The sequence below is a fragment of the Scheffersomyces amazonensis genome (assembly GCF_036850825.1).
Source record: "Scheffersomyces amazonensis strain UFMG-HMD-26.3 chromosome Unknown RJT21scaffold_5, whole genome shotgun sequence".
Classification (NCBI taxonomy): domain Eukaryota; kingdom Fungi; phylum Ascomycota; class Pichiomycetes; order Serinales; family Debaryomycetaceae; genus Scheffersomyces; species Scheffersomyces amazonensis.
Window position 1 is genome coordinate 434,628 of NW_027042745.1, and position 19,076 is coordinate 453,703.

General features: G+C 30.0%; 7 protein-coding genes across 7 annotated transcripts; 4 read left to right on the forward strand and 3 right to left on the reverse strand. All coding sequences in view use genetic code 12, as the record gives it.

Moving 5' to 3' along the window:
- The first annotated feature begins 578 nt into the window (after window positions 1-578).
- On the forward strand, window positions 579-2,036 carry SBP1 (Sbp1p). The gene is made up of 2 exons (XM_064884667.1): window positions 579-995; window positions 1,192-2,036. Exons 1-2 carry the CDS (start codon window positions 877-879, stop codon window positions 1,940-1,942), a joined length of 870 nt encoding a protein of 289 aa, XP_064737214.1. The 5' UTR covers window positions 579-876; the 3' UTR covers window positions 1,943-2,036.
- Window positions 2,037-2,343: 307 nt separating this feature from the next.
- RJT21DRAFT_121674 (60S large subunit ribosomal protein L2A) lies at window positions 2,344-3,873 on the forward strand. Its single transcript, XM_064882173.1, has 2 exons — window positions 2,344-2,484; window positions 2,887-3,873. The coding sequence occupies exons 1-2, from the start codon at window positions 2,481-2,483 to the stop codon at window positions 3,645-3,647; spliced, it is 765 nt and encodes a 254-aa protein (XP_064737215.1). The 5' UTR covers window positions 2,344-2,480; the 3' UTR covers window positions 3,648-3,873.
- A 1,754-nt stretch (window positions 3,874-5,627) lies between these two features.
- On the forward strand, window positions 5,628-10,723 carry RJT21DRAFT_121677 (uncharacterized protein). Its single transcript, XM_064882174.1, has one exon. It carries the CDS (start codon window positions 5,773-5,775, stop codon window positions 10,708-10,710), a length of 4,938 nt encoding a protein of 1,645 aa, XP_064737216.1. The 5' UTR covers window positions 5,628-5,772; the 3' UTR covers window positions 10,711-10,723.
- Window positions 10,724-11,318: 595 nt separating this feature from the next.
- Window positions 11,319-12,968, forward strand: RJT21DRAFT_131093 (uncharacterized protein; the record flags this gene model as incomplete). The annotated part of the gene is made up of 1 exon (XM_064883037.1): window positions 11,319-12,968. The coding sequence occupies one exon, from the start codon at window positions 11,319-11,321 to the stop codon at window positions 12,966-12,968; it is 1,650 nt and encodes a 549-aa protein (XP_064737217.1).
- A 1,063-nt stretch (window positions 12,969-14,031) lies between these two features.
- RJT21DRAFT_87210 (lipase family protein) lies at window positions 14,032-15,426 on the reverse strand (the record flags this gene model as incomplete). Its single annotated transcript, XM_064885516.1, has 1 exon — window positions 14,032-15,426. One exon carries the CDS (start codon window positions 15,424-15,426, stop codon window positions 14,032-14,034), a length of 1,395 nt encoding a protein of 464 aa, XP_064737218.1.
- A 532-nt stretch (window positions 15,427-15,958) lies between these two features.
- Window positions 15,959-17,635, reverse strand: NDE1 (NADH-ubiquinone reductase (H(+)-translocating); the record flags this gene model as incomplete). Its single annotated transcript, XM_064885527.1, has 1 exon — window positions 15,959-17,635. The coding sequence occupies one exon, from the start codon at window positions 17,633-17,635 to the stop codon at window positions 15,959-15,961; it is 1,677 nt and encodes a 558-aa protein (XP_064737219.1).
- A 294-nt stretch (window positions 17,636-17,929) lies between these two features.
- On the reverse strand, window positions 17,930-19,066 carry RJT21DRAFT_121682 (ESCRT-I subunit protein). The gene has a single exon (XM_064882175.1). It carries the CDS (start codon window positions 18,948-18,950, stop codon window positions 18,324-18,326), a length of 627 nt encoding a protein of 208 aa, XP_064737220.1. The 5' UTR covers window positions 18,951-19,066; the 3' UTR covers window positions 17,930-18,323.
- Window positions 19,067-19,076: the final 10 nt, after the last annotated feature.

The window sequence follows — 19,076 nt, forward strand, 5'->3', positions numbered from 1 at the left end:
ATGATTTTACGCTATAAGTATATTTTTCATATTTACACAACTCAATAATTAAATGCAAAATATATTAAGATATACTTAGTTTTCTTTTCTATCTAGTTTGAGTCTCTATTCGATCAATAGCGAATGGTTATAATCAATAATTGTATGCCAATAATCGTGGCGTAAGTTCCTCTTTGCAGTACAATAATTTGCAGTAAAATCAAGGAAGGAGAAGGAAGGAGAAAGGAAGAAGGGAGTTGAGGGAGGGGAGCTAATCACGTGAAAATGTTGAATTTTCATATCAAAGGTATAAGTAACGAATAAAAGTATCCACCTTTTGATTAACCAATCAAAATGATTTATAAGTGATAAAGCATCAGAAAAGTTCAAATCACATTTAAAAGAAATCTTACCCTAACAACTGTAAAGTTGTGCTTGTCTTGCTTTATCTTATAAGGAGTACCCACAAAATAAGTCACGCTCCTAAAGGACAAAAAAAAATTGAACGATTTCCCTCGAAAGGAGAAAAACCCGAGTGTTGGCAATATAAAGTTGTTCACTTCTTTTTCTAGATTTCCAATCTTTGGATCATTAAATTAATCTAATAATAAATTATTTAAATAGTCTATAAAATCTCATCATTCGCTGATCGAGGATAGAATATTTTTTTGAATTGAATTGAATTGAATTGAAAAACTGTGAAGTAAGAGGTGGAACTAAACCGAAAGAGAAGCATAAATATCACACTAGCGATATCTATTTTAAACAAGTCAAAGGGGAAATATTTATAAATCAATATATACATATATTTTCCATTTAGTCCTATTAATTGAAGTAATAATCTCATTTATACTAGGTTATATTATCGTGCCACACCATTATTAATTGTTTGCAAATATGTCTACTGAAGAATCTAAACCAGTCAAGCCAATCATTGAAGACAGAATTTATGTCAGTAATGTTGACTTCAAGGCTACTGAAGATGAATTAAAGGAATTATTCGAAGGCTTGAAAGTGTATGTATTATTTTGTTTAACATTTGACCAATAAGTGACGAATGACTTTATTTTGTAATTCTATTGTCTATGTGTGCATGGATGTTAGTTTTGTGTGATACATCACCACACTATTCAAAGATATGAATTATGATAAGACTGGTCACAATAATAATAATTTTTATATAATGAGTAATACTAACTAATAATTATCTAGCACTGAAGTTCAAATTCCATTTAAGGAAACCAAACGTGGTGAAAAGACCTTCAAGAGACACTTGGGTTTCGCTTTTGTACAATTTGAAACTAAAGATGAAGCTGATAAAGCAATTGAAGAATACAATGGTAAGAAGTTCCAAAGAAGAAATATTTTTATTAAGAAGGCAGTTCCTCCACCAACTGAAGAAGAAAAGAAGGTAAGAATAGAAGAATACAGAGCTAAGAGAGAAGAAAAGAAGCAAGCTGAAAAGGCTGCTAAAGCAGAAAAAGAAGCTGCCACTTCATCTGCAAAGGAAAAGTCTGTGAAACCTGCTACTACCAAGTCTGAGTCAAATGGTGAAGAAAAGGTTCCTGAAGGTAAAGCTTCTACTGATACTATTTTCATCACTAATCTTGACTATAAGGTCAATGTTAAGACTTTAAATGCTCTTTTCAAAGATTTGAAACCAAAATGGATACATGTTCCAACCAGAAAAGTTCCTCTTCGTATATTAAAGAGAAGCCAAAATAGCAAACCTTTTAACAAGGGTATTGCCTTTATTAAGTTTGCTAATGAAGAAACTCAAAAGAAGGCTGTTGCTGAATTTAATGGTAAGGAAGTTAATGGTAGAGAAATTATCGTTGATATTGCTATCGATGCCAGAATTCCAAAAGATTCTGGTAAAAGTGAAGATGACTTGGAAGCTGACGCTACTGAAGGTACTACTGAAGCTGAATCTAATGGTGCAGCTGAAGAAGAATCTGGTTGAACAGAGACAAAAACAAATCACAATAAGCAAAAATCACATAACTTGAAAAGTTGATTTTAATAATTTGTTATATTGAATCTGTAATTATTAGTATTATTACCTGTTTAGCACTTCTTGGAATGATTAGTTTATTATTTCAAGTCTTTTTTTAGAGGGTTTGAAAATAAAATGTACCTTGAAACTGGGATTATGAATGATGTGGAGTTCTTAATTGAATCTTTATATTATTTAAATCAGTGAATTTCATTTTATTACATTTCTTGTTACCCTTCGTATAATTAAATGATTTATTAATGATTAAAATTAAATTAAGTTTTATAATGTAGCATGTAGCATGTAGCATGTAGCATGTAGCATGTAGATTAGGGCATTGTGACTGTTTTTCTCGGTCAACGATTTCACGTGATATCCACACCATCAACAAACTGCGCAAACAAAAATTTTTCAAATAGTGGGAAAAAAAGTGTAGCAATATATTGAAATAATCTTCAGTGCATAATATAGATTCTTGCAATAACCAACTTAAAATCATCATATAATGGGTATGTTGACTCTAGAAGTAATATAAGTGGTTTCCTTTATGTGTTGGAAGCGTTCAGAAAGTTTATAGTCTATTTATTAAGGATTTGATCTGGGGGTTGTCGATATAATAGATCAATGAAGATAGACATTTAAATTATGAATCAGTAAGGGACGGAGGGAAGAGAACCACGAAATTTAATTAAAGAATTAATGTAGTTGCTCATTTATTATGGATGAGTGTTTTAAATAATGTAGGGAATGTTTAGGATCCAAAATCAATCATTTATTTTTAAGGAGGAAGGAATAATAATTAATCGAACCATTAATGTGGGCAATACCCATACTGAATCTATTCAACTATAACATAACAGGAAATCATATGTTTATGTGTTAAAGACAAGTTTACTAACATTTATTTATAGGTAGAGTTATTCGTAACCAAAGAAAAGGTGCTGGTTCTATCTTCACCTCTCACACCAGATTGAGAAAAGGTGCTGCTAAGTTAAGAACCTTAGATTACGCTGAAAGACACGGTTATATCAGAGGTGTCGTTAAGCAAATTTTACATGACCCAGGTAGAGGTGCTCCATTAGCCAAGGTCGTTTTCAGAGACCCATACAAGTATAAATTAAGAGAAGAAACTTTCATTGCTAATGAAGGTGTTTACACTGGTCAATTCATTTACGCTGGTAAGAAAGCTACCTTAAATGTTGGTAACATTTTACCATTAGGTGCTTGTCCAGAAGGTACCATTGTCTCCAATGTTGAAGAAAAAGTTGGTGACAGAGGTGCTTTAGGTAGAACTTCTGGTAACTACGTTGTCATTATTGGTCACAATACTGATGAAGGTAAAACTAGAGTTAAATTACCATCTGGTGCTAAGAAAGTCATTTCTTCTGATGCTAGAGGTGTTATCGGTGTTGTTGCCGGTGGTGGTAGAACTGATAAACCATTATTAAAGGCTGGTAGAGCCTTCCACAAATACAAGGTTAAGAGAAACTCTTGGCCAAAGACTAGAGGTGTTGCCATGAATCCAGTTGATCACCCTCATGGTGGTGGTAACCATCAACATATTGGTAAAGCTTCTACTATTTCTAGAGGTGCTGTTGCCGGTCAAAAGGCTGGTTTAATTGCCGCTAGAAGAACCGGTTTATTAAGAGGTACTCAAAAGACTCAAGATTAAATAAAATAATCATGATTACGTTAATGTCATTCTAACCACAATAAACTCTCCATAATTTTTCATTTTTAATCAATTAATCATATGTCGCCATATTAGGATATAGGCAACAACAACAACAATAACGTTAATATGGTATCGTTTGATGCTATATACATATATAGATTTTTTCCTTAAATCTTTGTGCATTACTTAATATATTATCAGCAATCCTGTTTGTAAATTTAAGTTGTAGTTATTTCATGTAGATAGAGTAGGAGAGTAGGGATTTTGTGGATACATTGAACAGAAGCGATTAATTAAGAGATCATATTATAATCTCTCTGGTAATGAGATGAGGTGGGATTAGACAAAGATAGACAATCTCTGATATTCTACTATGAGTCATAGTTGTAGGAGATGAGGGGTTAAACAGTCCACATGAAGCAATTATAAGTAGAAAGTATACTAAATGTGAAAAACTATATGTATAAAATTCTATGGTTAGGTACAAAACTGATTTACCGTTTCGAATTAGTCACCATTTACGATGGAATTTTTCTTTATCTTAAATTTGCCTTTTTCTTTCTTGTCTACTGTTAATAAAGCGATTACAACATTTTTAGAAACGTTTATATCCAGAAGAGTCATAGTTAAATTATTAGAATAGGGAAGGTAACGGGAAAATTACTAGTTATGTTTCAAGGTTAGAGTTGGAAATGAAGTTTGATTGATTATGGCATTTACGATTGTGATGTACAGTTGTCGCACCTAGCCGCATATCGTGCGTATTTAATACATACAAAAAAATTATGAGATGAAATGTTAATCAGTGCTCAATTAATTTGCAACCCTCTAATGAGGAGACCTCTGATTATGTATTTTAAGTTCCATAAGTAGGATCGTGTCTAATAATTAGCACAGTAAATCTTTCTCCTCACGGTAAATATAGATGTCTTAAAAAGCTAATAAAAGTTAATGACATTGCTGTCCCTTTATGAATGTAGACCTATAATTGTCGCTCATCGTTATTTAATTGCTTGGATTCCTAATTATAGTAAACCCAAGGAGTGAAATTCAACCTCGCTGTGTTTTATCCAAAGATAAGACCATCAACTTAGAGAAGAATAAAGATGTAGTATTTCCGTCATCTTCTTAATGAATTTAGCAAAAATTTCTTGCGGATTTAATTATGTAATTATGTCTAATGCTCCACAGTACGTAATCCTTAGAGCCATAATAAAATAAAATAATTCATTTGGTAGGTTATTAAAACCAGTTTCAACTTATACTAATATCAACTTTTAGAATATATATACATATACATATCTATATATATATATTTATAATAGATAGATAAATTTAAGGTATGTATGTAAAGTAAGTAATATATCTAATCTACTGAGTTGGGCTTTAGCTCCGAGCTGCGTTCCGTCAAGGTAAACGGCACCAAACAATTTTTGTTTTGTGGATGTTTGCGACAGCTGCCATTTTGTTTGAAAAATTTCAGACACCCCCATACAGCAACGTGAAGCTGATATTGGGGTTTAAAATGTTATCAATAAGTTATATATTATAGAGTACATAAACATATATATTATCAAATAGTTAATGATAAATGTAGATTAAAATAAAAATTAATATCAGAGCTTACATAATTGAATTTGGTATTTTATAGATAATCTTTCCCTAATTAAGACAAATTAGCAATGGGGCATCCCACAATTGTTTAACTAGTAATAAGTAATAAGTAATTAGTATTATATAGGGTTATATTTTTTAAGTGGCCCCCCAAGGCATTTTGGTTTATTAAACTATTGTCTTTATTATATTATACGGAATTGAATGTCTGACATCGCTTATCCATCTCTAGATATATAAATTAATAGTAAATTACTGAGACACAAAAAGAAAAATATTTCTATAGTTAACCTTTAGTGCCTTGTCCCTAAAGTACAAAGATTTTTTACTAACATTTACTTTTATATTAGCAAGTATTCTTTATATTTTAGTTTTATATTTATATTCTGAGTCATTTCCGAGTATCTTTTATATATCTATATTATTATACGTTTTCGTTTCTATTCTATTCTTTTAGTTTTTAGTTTTCAATTTTCAGTTTTCAGTATTGTCGAAATAATTCAACATTATGTCACATTTACTGGTATTAACTAATTCAACAGTACCTACTTGTGAATCATTTTGGTATTATGAAGATATAACAAGATGTGGTAGAGATCAATTAGATAGTATACCTCCTATAGTTATTGGAAGTATTTCATTATCTATATTAACTATAAAATCATTAATATCATTATATAAAAGAAGAAGTCGAAATCAAGTTCAACTTGAACCAAATGAAACTCGACCTTTATTAGCAACTAATGATGTTTATGGATCAATAATTAATTCAGATAATATTAAAGAAAATGAAGTATCATTAAAGAGTCGTCATTTTGATTTAGTTAGATTACCTGATACAAATGAAGATGGTACACCTCATGGTAAAGTTACTTTAGTATATAAGGACGCGTATGAAAGATTAAGAGTAGCATTTGAATACTTTTTAATTATAATTCAACTTGCATTATCATTATCATTATTTATTATAAAAGATGCAATAAAAGAATTTCAAAATACTCCTTATATCCCAATTATTAAATCAATATTTTGGTTTTATTTATTCATTATTTGTACTATAAGAATTATAAATTTAAGAAAAGTTAATATTAGTTTACCAAATTTATGGATTCATTCAACTACATTATATTTTTTTAATATTTTCCCATTATTATTTACTTTTAGATCAGCTTTACTTTCAACTTTTATAAATTCAACATTTATTCGTAATTATTATATTGGACAATTTATTATATCTGCTATATTATTATATCTTAATTTTACAGCTAAAATTGCTGATAAACCTTCTGTTCTTTATGAACCAAGTAATGGAGCAACTCCATCTCCTGAAAATATTACTTCAATTATATCATTTATAACTTATTCATGGTTAGATAAAATGATTTGGAAATCTTATAAACAACCATTAAAAATGGCAGATATTTGGGGTTTACGTGAAGATGATTATGCTTTACATATTTTAAAAGCTTTTGAAGCTTCTAAATCAACTGCTAAATTTACAGTAAAGATTTTTACTCATTTTAAATGGTTATTTGCTCTTCAAGCATTTTGGGCTATTTTAGAATCAATGTTAGTATTTGGTCCTTCATTATTATTAAAGAAAGTTTTAGAATATGTTCAAGATCCTACTTCAACTCCAGCATCAATTGCTTGGGGATTTGTACTTTTAATGCCAATTGCTAAAGTAGTTGATTCACTTGCATCTGGTTGTTCACTTTTTATTGGTAGAAGAGTTTGTCTTAGAATGAAAGCAATTATTATTGGAGAAGTTTATGCCAAAGCATTAAGAAGAAAAATTACTGTTACTGAATCAGGTGATGGAGCCAGTGATAGTGATGATGATCTTAAAGATTCTAATGATAAATCAAAGGATAAAAAGGAAAATAAAAAGACTGCTGAATTAGGTACTATTATTAATTTAATGGCAATTGATGCATTTAAAGTTTCTGAAATTTGTGGTTATTTACATTATTTTGTAGGAGCTTTATTAATGATTGTATTTTGTATAACATTTTTATATCAATTATTAGGTTGGTCTGCATTAGTTGGTTCAATATCAGTTATACTTTTATTACCAGTTAATTATAGAGTTGCAAGATGGTTATCACTTTTACAAAAGGAAATGTTAGGAGTTACCGATAAAAGAATTCAAAAATTAAATGAAACTTTTCAAAGTATTCGAATTATAAAATTTTTTGCTTGGGAAGATAAATTTTTTGAAAATGTTATGGGAATTAGACATGAAGAATTATATCTTTTAAAGAAGAGATCATTAGTTTGGGCACTTGGAGGATTTGTTTGGTATATAACTCCAACCACTATAACTTTATTATCATTTTATTGTTATACAATTATTCAAGGTAATACATTAACTGCTCCAATTGCCTTTACTGCATTATCATTATTTACTTTATTAAGATCTCCATTAGATCAATTATCTGATATGACATCATTTGTAGTTCAATCTAAAGTATCACTTGATAGAGTTACTGAATTTTTAGATGAAGAAGAAACAGCAAAATATGATCAATTAGGTAAAACTCCAGGACCAAATTCTCCATATATTGGTTTTGAAAATGCCACATTATCATGGAATTCATCATCTGAAGCTGATTTTAAATTAAGAGATATTAGTATTGAATTTAAACCAGAAAAATTAAATGTAATTATTGGACCTACTGGGGCTGGTAAAACTTCATTATTATTAGGTTTATTAGGTGAAATGGATTTATTACATGGTAATATTTTTCTTCCTGGTATAATTCCAAGAGATGAATTAATTATTGATCCTCAAACTGGTTTAACTGAATCAGTGGCTTATTGTTCTCAATCAGCTTGGTTATTAAATGATACTATTAGAAATAATATAACTTTTGGAGCTCCATTTAATCAAGAAAGATATGATAAAGTAGTTGAAGCTTGTGGATTAAAACGTGATTTTGAAATTTTAAGTGCTGGAGATTCTACTGAAATTGGAGAAAAGGGAATTACATTATCTGGAGGTCAAAAGCAAAGAGTTTCATTGGCTAGAGCTTTATATTCTAATTCCAAACATCTTTTATTAGATGATTGTTTATCGGCCGTTGATTCTCATACTGCTTTATGGATTTATGAAAATTGTATTTCTGGACCTTTAATGAATGGTAGAACATGTATTTTAGTATCTCATAATGTAGCATTAACAGTTCAAAATGCGGCTTGGGTTATTGTTATGGAAAATGGTCGAGTTAAAACTCAAGGTATTCCTGAAGAATTATTACGTGATGGACATCTTGGTGATGATGATTTAGTTAAATCAACTGTATTAAGTTCAAGAAATCAATCTACTACTAATTTACAAAGTTTAGAAGATAAAAATATTGATTTAAAGGCTAAAGCTGCTGCTCTTGATACTAAATTAAAGGCTCTTGGAGGTGAAGAAGAAGAAGATATTAAGAAAACTGATGGGAAATTAGTTGAAGAAGAATCTAAATCAGATGGAGTAGTTGGTTCAAAAGTTTACCTTGATTATGCTAAATTATTTGGTGGATTCCCTACTTGGTCAATTGTTCTCTTTTCTTTCTTCCTTTCTCAAGGGGTATTTATGACTCAATCTTGGTGGTTAAGAAATTGGTCTATTCATAGTGAACATGAAGCAGCAGAAATTGTTTCAACTATTGCTTTAACTGGTATATCAAATATTTATGATTCTACACAATTTAAACAAAATATCTTTGTTCGTACATTTACTGGTGCAACTACTTTAATATCTACTGCTTATACTACAGTTCATACTTATAAAGAAGATAATTCAACTATGTATTATATTACAATTTATGGATTAATTGGAGTTTGTTCAGCATTAACTGCATCCTTTAGAGTATTTATTACTTTCTTTGCTGGGATTAGAGCTTCTAATAGAATCTTTAAGAATGTATTAACTAAGATTTTAAGAGCTAAATTAAGATTCTTTGATAAAACTCCTCAAGGTCGTATTATGAATAGATTTTCAAAGGATATTGAAGCTGTTGATCAAGAAGTTACACCATTTGCTGAAGGAGTATTTATTTGTTTTGTTCAATGTTTATCTACTTTAGTATTAATTACTTTTATAACTCCTGGTTTCTTAATATTTGCTGTCATTGTGGCTTTCTTATATTATTTGGTTGGATTATTTTATCTTTCACTTTCAAGAGAATTGAAAAGATTTGAATCAATTACAAAATCTCCAATTCATCAACATTTCTCTGAATCTTTAAATGGTGTAGCTACTATTAGAGCTTATGGTATTGAATCAAGATTTATGAAACAAAATTTAAATGCTATTGATCAAAATAATCGTCCATTCTTTTATTTATGGGTAGCTAATAGATGGTTATCATTTAGAGTTGATGCTGTTGGTTCAATGGTTATGTTATTTGCTGGTATTTTTGTTTTACTTTCAATTGGTAGAATTGATACTGGTTTAGCAGGATTATCATTATCTTATGCTATTGCCTTTTCTGAAAGTGCTTTATGGATTGTTCGTCTTTATGCTAATGTTGAAATGAATATGAATTCAGTTGAACGTCTTCAAGAATATCTTGAAGTTGAACAAGAACCAGCTTATGAAATTAAAGAAACTCAACCTCCAGCTTCATGGCCTCAAACTGGTAGAATTAATGTTAATGATGTTTCTTTAAGATATTCACCAGAATTACCAAGAGTTATTAAAAATGTTACTTTTGAAGTTGAACCAAATAATAAAGTTGGGATTGTTGGACGTACTGGTGCAGGTAAATCAACTATTATTACTGCATTTTTCCGATTCTTAGATCCAGAAACTGGTTCTATTACAATTGATGGAATTGATATTACAAGTATTGGACTTAAGAATTTAAGACAAGCCATTACAATTATTCCTCAAGATCCAACATTATTTACTGGTACTATTAGATCTAATTTAGATCCATTTGATGAATATACTGATGCTGAAATCTTTGAAGCATTAAAGAGAGTTAATTTATTAAAATCTCAAGAAGATATTGCAGGAGAAAATCAAAATAAATTTTCTAATTTATCTAATACAATTACTGAAGGTGGAGGTAATTTATCTCAAGGTGAAAGACAATTAGTTTGTTTAGGTAGATCATTACTTAAAAATCCTAAAGTTATTTTACTTGATGAAGCTACAAGTTCAATTGATTATAATTCTGATGCTATGATTCAAAGAACTATTAGAGATGAATTTTCTAATTCTACAATTTTAACTATTGCTCATAGATTAAGAACTATTATTGATTATGATAAAATTTTAGTTATGGATGCAGGTAGAGTCGTTGAATATGATAATCCATATGTATTGATTGCAAATAAGGATACTACCTTTTATAGTATGTGTGAAAACTCGGGTGAATTAGATACTTTAATTAAATTAGCCAAAGAAGCATATGTCAAGAAAAAGAATCAAACCATTGGTTCTAATTAGAAGATGCACCCATTTCAAATTCAATTTCAAATTCAAATTCAAATTCAAATTCAATTTCAATTTCAAATTCTTATTCTTTTTTTAACTTACTACTGATAAATACATACGCATGTATTTTATATTTAATTCATAAGTCATAATTTTTTAAATACATTTATATAATCGTTATAAAAAAAGTGGTGAACACTTAATTAATAAACAAAATAAATAAAAATAATAAATAAGAAGTAAACAAATAGTAAATAAACAAGTTATTATATACACAGCTAGTAACTCCTTATCTCTGTATGTATTTGGTAACATTCGCAATTAGCAACCATTTTATAAATTGTCGGTCGCATATGTCGGATCAATCTGAAAAAATGTCGTATTGACGCCAGTTATCTTATCGCAGAATTCCTGTTTAGTTTGTCGTATGCAGCCACCACAATAGATCAGGCCGCCCCTCCTGTTTGGCAAGAGCCGTAGTATATTTTAAAAAATTCAATAGTATATATACTTTAGTAATAATATTCATAATTTTGTTAGAATAAATGAATGTACCTTCATTTGTAATTCCTAAGTGGTTAAATATATTTAATAGACAAACTACAGACATTAATATTGAAATGTCGGATATTGATAAGATTGAATATAAAAAAATTGCAAATGTTTCAATTACAAATAATTCTTCTGATCAAGATAGTGCATCAACCACATTATTAATTGATAATCCTGAAGATCCATATTCTTCACCAATAACTCAAATTAATGGTAGAATATCTTATTTACAAGAATTAGAAGATTTACCTCAAGGTAGACATCTTGGATTATTTTCAACAATAATATTATTTATATCAAGAATTTTAGGTAGTGGTATATTTAGTATAGCGAGTGGTATATATGAAGATTGTGGTGGATCAATATTCTTATTTTTTTTAGCATGGTTTATTGCTGCAATTACTGCATTTAGTGGATTATATATTTATTTAGAATTAGGTTCTTTAGTACCAAGAAGTGGTGGTACTAAAGTATTTTTAGAATTTATTTATGAAAAACCAAGATTATTAGCAACAGTTGCTTATCTGATTTATTCAATTATATTTGGATTTACTTTATCAAATATTTTAATATTTGGTGAATATTCTTTACATGCCATGGGATTTAATGTAACTCCTTTAAGAATTAGAATAGTTGGTTTATCATTTTTATATGCAGCTGCTCTAATTCATGGAATAAGTGTTCATCATGGTGTTAAAGTTCAAAACCTTATAGGAGCATTAAAACTTGGTTTAATTGTTGTAATGCTTGGAACTGGTGGTTATGTAACATTATTTCCATCATCAATAACAAAAATAGAATCAAATTTACATTGGGATGATATGTTTAAAACAAGAACAACAGTAACTGCTTCAAAATTTGCTGGTGCAGTTATTAAAGCAACTTTTTCATTTGGTGGTTGGAATTCAGTTCATAATGTTACTAGTGAAATTAAAGATCCTGTACGTACATTGAAGATTGCTGGTCCTGCTTCATTAGGTATAATGTCTTTAGTATATGTTTTAATTAATCTTGCTTATTTAATAGTAATTCCTGGTGATGATATTATAAATAACGGAACATTAGTTGGATCTTTATTATTTGAAAAAGTATATGGTTATAGAATTGGTAGACAATTATTAACTTTATCAGTTGCAATATGTGCAGCAGGTAATGTATTTGTAGTTATTTATACCATTTCAAGAATTAGTCAAGAAGTATTTAGAGAAGGTTATTTACCCTTTTCAAAATTCATGTCTTCAAATTGGCCATTTGGTGCTCCAATGCCAACTTTAATATTAAGTGTACTTACAAGTACTTTAGTAATACTTATATTCCCTAAGGGTGATATTTATAATTATATTGTTTCCTTAGAGGGATATCCTAGTCAAGTTGCATTAGCATTTGTTGCATTTGGAATTTTCATTATTAGAAGAAGATATCCTGAAATTAAAGCTCCAATAAGAGCTAGTTTATTTGGTACTTCTTTAGTATTATTAACTTCAGTATATTTAATAATTTCTCCTTTGGCTACTACAGTTAGTCCAAATCCTAAAGGTCTCGAATATTGGCCTTCATATGCATTATTGGGTATTGCATGTGTAATATTCTGCATTCTATTCTGGGTGATAAAGTTTAGTTTCTTACCATGGCTCTTTAATTATACATTAGAACCTGAAGAGTTTCAATTGGAAGATGGTCTAGTAGTTAAAAAATGGATTAAAATTTATAGAGAATAATTTAATTTAATTAACATTGGCATTATCATTATAGAAATTTTTATATAGCTACTAATAACTAATATTATGAGTTTTCAATTAACCAATCTAATTTTTTTACTAATTTTATGAAGTCTGGTTTCTTGAGTTCATCTTCGATTAATTTCTTTAACTTGCTATCAGACATATCGAGTATACCTTCGTAATCTAGTTGTTGTTTTTCAACTTGACTTTGACCTGCATTGTTTTCAAGTGGAATATCTTTCTGAATATCAGGCATAGAATAAGGTATTACAGAAGATAAATATTGAGGAAACTGCATATTTGTATCAAACATACCTTGATAATTGGTTGAATTCTGGGACATGAATTGAGGAATTTGACTAGCTTGTACACTGTCATTATTATTGGTCCAAGAATATTGAGAATCCGGGACTTGAAGTGTTGGCATTGGCAATATTAGCTCATATTGCAGAGCAGAAAAAGTATTATTAGTTATAATTGACCCTTTATTTACCTCCTCATCCTGAATCTTGACTGGAATATTAATTAGATCTCTTATTGTATGAATGCATCGAGTGTAAGTTTCTCTTTTATCAAATGTAACTTGAAAACGACTAGAATTCTGAGTTATAGTATCGCTATACTTAAAAGCTACACTTGGAAACTTTGAAATTACAGATATAACTTCATGGTCAGTTCTTCCAAAGATGTATTTTCCCTTAAAGTTTAGTTAGTAATAGATTATTAGATTAATGAATAATTAATTGACGGTATTCATACTAATTCAGTGCCCTTGTGTTTGACGCATATTGAAATAAGATTATCATCCTGAAAAGTCATGAAATAAATTGAAATATCTGATCTATGGGGATAATGGAACCAAGTACCATCTTTCTTAAGTACAGAGTATTTCCTTATTGCAATATCATATATTTGACTCATGATTAGTTGAGGCTTGTATGAAATTGGCTGTAAAAAAGAATGCGGACACATATTTTAAATTTTGGTTGCTAAACCAGTATTGACAATGGATAAAGAGCAAAGAATTAAATTGAAAATGTACATTAAATAAATTATTTAATTAAACCTTTGAAGCTATTTCTCCAAAAGTTAAGTTACTATCTGGTCCAATTGGTAATCCAAGAAGACTTGTATAGGCTGCTTCAAAGTAAACTTTATTGGCTTCCAGAGCTCCTGGATACATTAAATTACTAATTCTTTCAGTCTTCTTACATCCATCAACTGGTGGAATCCCTTCATATCTATCTACAAGCCATGCTAAAGCGGCTGGAGCTCCGAGAACAAATTCTGTGATGTGTCCATTTAAAAGATCTGGAGCAAATTCAAATGATTTTATTCCCCAGTCACACCAATTATTATATGCTCGTTCTGATCCAACTATTGGAACAATTCGATCAAGTTCACCATGATAAACAAATAAGGGTATTTCAGGGATTTCTGAATTATTATGTAATGCTAATGTATTTTCACTTAGGATTTCTTGTACAATTGGTTCTGATAATATTGCTGGTCCATCGGTAAAATATTTGTCTTCTCCGTAAAAGAAATTATGTTCCATAAAATGATATAAAGAAGGAAGCATACAAGATTTTGAACCATACAAAAAGTCTTCTAATTTGTCACTTGCAATTTTCAGTCTTACAAGTTCATTTAACTGAGGATATTCTTGCATTAACCCGTTTATACCTGAAGAAAGTAATCCAGCAAAGATTTTACCATTTTGTGCATCAAGAGTAGCTGTAATATTTGTTACAAAGCCTCCAAGTGCAGCTCCAAGTATTTTATCCTTTAATTCAGGTGCATAATCTGGTTGAAGAGCAGCTGCCCATCCAGTTGCTAAAGAACCTCCAGAATATCCCCACATAGTCAATTGAGCATTTTCATCAACCCCTGTAATATTACCTGAATGTAAAGTTGCTCTTATTCCATCCAAAACTGCATGTCCTGCTTGTCTCCCAGCTGTGAATGCAGCTTGTGGACCTTCATAATCAGGAATTGTAACATACCAACCTAAATCGAGAGCTGCTTGTATAAAGTACATTTCAAATTGCGTAACAAGTGTATTCATTGAAGCACCGTATTGGAATGCATAAGACATAGCACAGTTAGGACTTGCAGAATCTTCGGCAACTTGATAAGAAAGTAATCGAGTTTTGTTGCTATTATATGGTTCAATTACAGTTACACCAATTGCTGTAGCATTGCCAAAAGTATCTTCTGATCTTACCAATAATTGCCAGGCACTTTTCACATCAACTTTAAAATAAATACTTCTAATCGGGTGAGGTGATATTCTGGATCTAATTATATCTCCAAGTTTATAATCATCAAGGTTATTAGGTGCTGTGTAAAAAGGGTCTTCAGTTGGAGTAAGAACAGTTACTGGTGCAGCTTCCACTAATAAAGTTCCAAACAAAAATAGCAAGCAAACCACACTGATTAACCAATTTCTCATTTTCAATGCTAATGATTTTATAATTGCTTTCACATTGGTCATGAGCGCAATAATGATTTATATAGTTAGCAAAGGACATAAGTCACCGTCGGTAAGACATTCATTATTGCAAAATTATAAAAATGGTACAAAGCCAAATTTTCCTATTTCAGCTAAGAGCCGCATCTAAAAATTTACTATATAGGCAAAGAAGCTCTTATGTCAAAATTTAGCATCTTTAGACCACTTGAAAAGTGTCTTACATTACATCATTGTACAAAAAGCGCAATTTATAGCGATAGAATATCACACGAGAACTTCAAGTTCCTTAAATGGAATCCAGCGAGTTTCATGTGAAACACATTGCGAGACTTCCAATTATAATTCAAAGAATAATTATATTGAAAATTAAAACTCTAACAGAATTGGTTTCTTCAACCCGACTTCATTGTCGGATAAAGTAATTTAATTAAAATAAAGATATAGAGAGATGTTGAATATTTATAAAAGTAATCATAACATCTTAAGTAGACTGTAGTGCCTTCCGAATAGCTTATTCCTTGGAACAATCTCTTCCGAATAAGGAAACTTTAACCCAATCTAAACAAACTAAGATTTGGTTTCTGACAGAAAGACACATGTAAATATATGCAGATCTCCAGAATAAGTAAGTGAATCTACCACCAGATGTAACATTTGACCAATCACCCCAAACCAAATCGGCAACAGCCTTTTCGGAACCGATATAAGCTAAAGAACCTTGATGACTGTAATGGAAAATTGGTAATTTTTCTTCTAATTTATTTAATTTCTTGGTTAATCTGTCAACATTATCTTCAGGAGTTGGATTAGAAAGAGTATATTTCAAAGAATCAATTTCAGCTAATTTTGAAAAGTGACTGGCCAAGAAAATACCTTCTTGGAAAGCAACTTGAGCTGTTGGAGCATATTTAGTAAAAGTACAATCACCTAAAGCAAAAATATTATCTGAACCATCTAACAATAATCTTTCATCAACTAATAAACCACGTCTAGCATTCTTTTGTTCTTCAACTTTAGAAATTAAATCACGAGTAATGTCTCTTGGTGCATTACCAGTAGCCCAAATTAAAACACCATAAGGAATTTCAACGGTTTCTGTAGATCCATCTTCTTTCTTGTGAGTACCAATAACTACCTTATCACTAACTTTCTTAATCATGGTATTTGTTCTTAAATCAATATTAGTTTCAGAGAAAACTTGTTTAGTATATTCAACTAATTTAGAATTGAACATGTTTAAAACATTTGGTAAAGCTTCAACTAAAGAAACCTTTAATTCACTAGCAACTTCTGGCATCCATTTTTGTAAATCTTGATCAATATAATCTTGTAATTCACCAGCAACTTCAACACCAGTTGGACCACCACCACAAACAACAATAGATAATAATCTCTTTCTTTCAGGATCACCCTTTGGTAAAATATTAGCAGCTTCAATAACATCCATTAATCTTCTTCTAATAGTGACAGAATCATTAACTTCTTTAAGGAAAGTAGAATGTTCAGCAACACCAGGAATACCAAAAGTTGAAGGTTGAGCACCAACACCAACTACTAAATAATCATAATTTAATTTAGTAGTAATTTCATCAACACCAGTATATTCAGCAACAGTAGATTTAGAAGAAGAAGTATCCTTACCAGAATGACCAGAATGAACAGTAGTAGATTGTTTAATAGTTACAACATTATTAACAGGATCAATACTAGTAGCTTCAGCTTCTAAATAAATAACTTCAGCAGGTAATCTTCTAGTAATTGATCTAACTGGTTCAACAATAGATCTTAATTCAACAGTACCAGTTGGACAAGAAGGTAATAAAGGAGTGAAAAGGAAATAATTTCTTGGAGATACAACAACAACATTATATAAAGTAGTATCAAGATTCTTTAATAAAGAAATTGAACCCCAACCAGAACCTAAAATAACTAAAGTTTTCTTCTTTTGACCAGTTTCAAAAGTTGAAACTTGAGGTAATTGATTTGCAGGTTGAGATTCATTATAAACTTTATAAGATACAAGACCAACAGCACCAAGTAAAGATAATGCAGTTATACCTTTAGTATAACTCCAAACTGTTCTAATTGCACTTCTTTTAGATTTGGGGGGAATTGATGAAGTTGGGGGAACTGATGTTTGGAAAATTCTGCGAGATGTAGATAAAAATCTACTACTTCTATAAGTCATAATTGACATATTACCACTTTTAGTGGCATTACGACTTAAGAAATTCATGTTAATGATTGGAATTAACCTTTCAATAACCAAATAATTCTTACAAAATTAATTGAATCAATTAAACTAGTAATATTAGCAAATTCACTGACTTTAATCACAAAATTTTGTCGGTATAGGACCTGATGAATTTTTTCCTACCGTACTAAACCGTTTGTCAGTACGCTGAGATTCGTCTTATTGCGCGCTAATTCTCTTTTCGGAGTTGGATACGCCGAAGACTACTGTGAGCGGTTTTTTTCTGTCATTTTCACTATAAAGTAGGAACGACCTCCTTTGCTCATATATTATATATATCAGAGAAACTTTACTAGCTGAGCTTGTCGTATGCTAATGAGCTAACATCATTGTATAATATTGTGGGTTCATTTAAATATATAGGTCATATACACTGACAAATCTAATATAATTAAGATTTATCATACTCTATAGTTTAATACCTGGATCTTTAGTGGACTAGGAGTTTATTTACTGACTCGGTTATAAGGTACGGAAAAAATACCTCTCACAAGTCGGATCGATGGATATATTTTGCTATTTTGCTACTTTTTGATATATACTTATTCTTGAAATAGAATAGTGATAAGCCGTGGTGTGTATATTAAAGAAATATATTCGAAGTATGCGAGCCATTTATTTTTCATATAAACCCGCTAACCCTCTCTTCATTGAATCTATGTAGTTTCTCTCGACGTAAATGATACAATTGACGACTCCTTTTGAAATTTGTAATCAATTCATTGAATTCAGTTTCATCTAGTTTACCGCTTTCATCAATTTTACTTGTATATTCTTTTATTAATTGTATGGAATCATTATTATTCTTTTCTATTAATTTCCCAAATTTAGTCTTGATCAAATAATCTTGATTGAAATTCGAAGATAATAATTGATATTGATAAGTTTCAAGGTTTAAAAATTCTTGATAGATTTGATGTATGGATTTTAATTGACTTTTTATCTTCTGAATTATTTCGAGATACTTAGTTAATAGTTCTCCTAAAATATCATCTTTAAGTATGCTCTGTAATTTACTCGAACGATCAACAATTTTCTGCTGCTGTAGTTTATAACTCTCTAAATCTTTAATATATCCTTTAATTAATTCTTCGTTCTGTATGAATTCTTGAATATTGGCATTCGGTAATGAATCAATATATTTAGGTAATGGGAAAGGTTGTAATTGTTCAATAGTTAACTTATCAATAAGCTGTTTAATATTCAATGATGTGCCTTGACCTTGTATGTTATTTATAGGAGTACTCATGTTATGGTAGAGTTAGTATAATGTCTATGAAACGAAATAGTGTGGTTACACAATGTTTACAAAGTTGTGTTCGTGATATTTCCCCCAGAGTTTCTATTTTTCTACTGCGCTTTGCTACACTAAAAA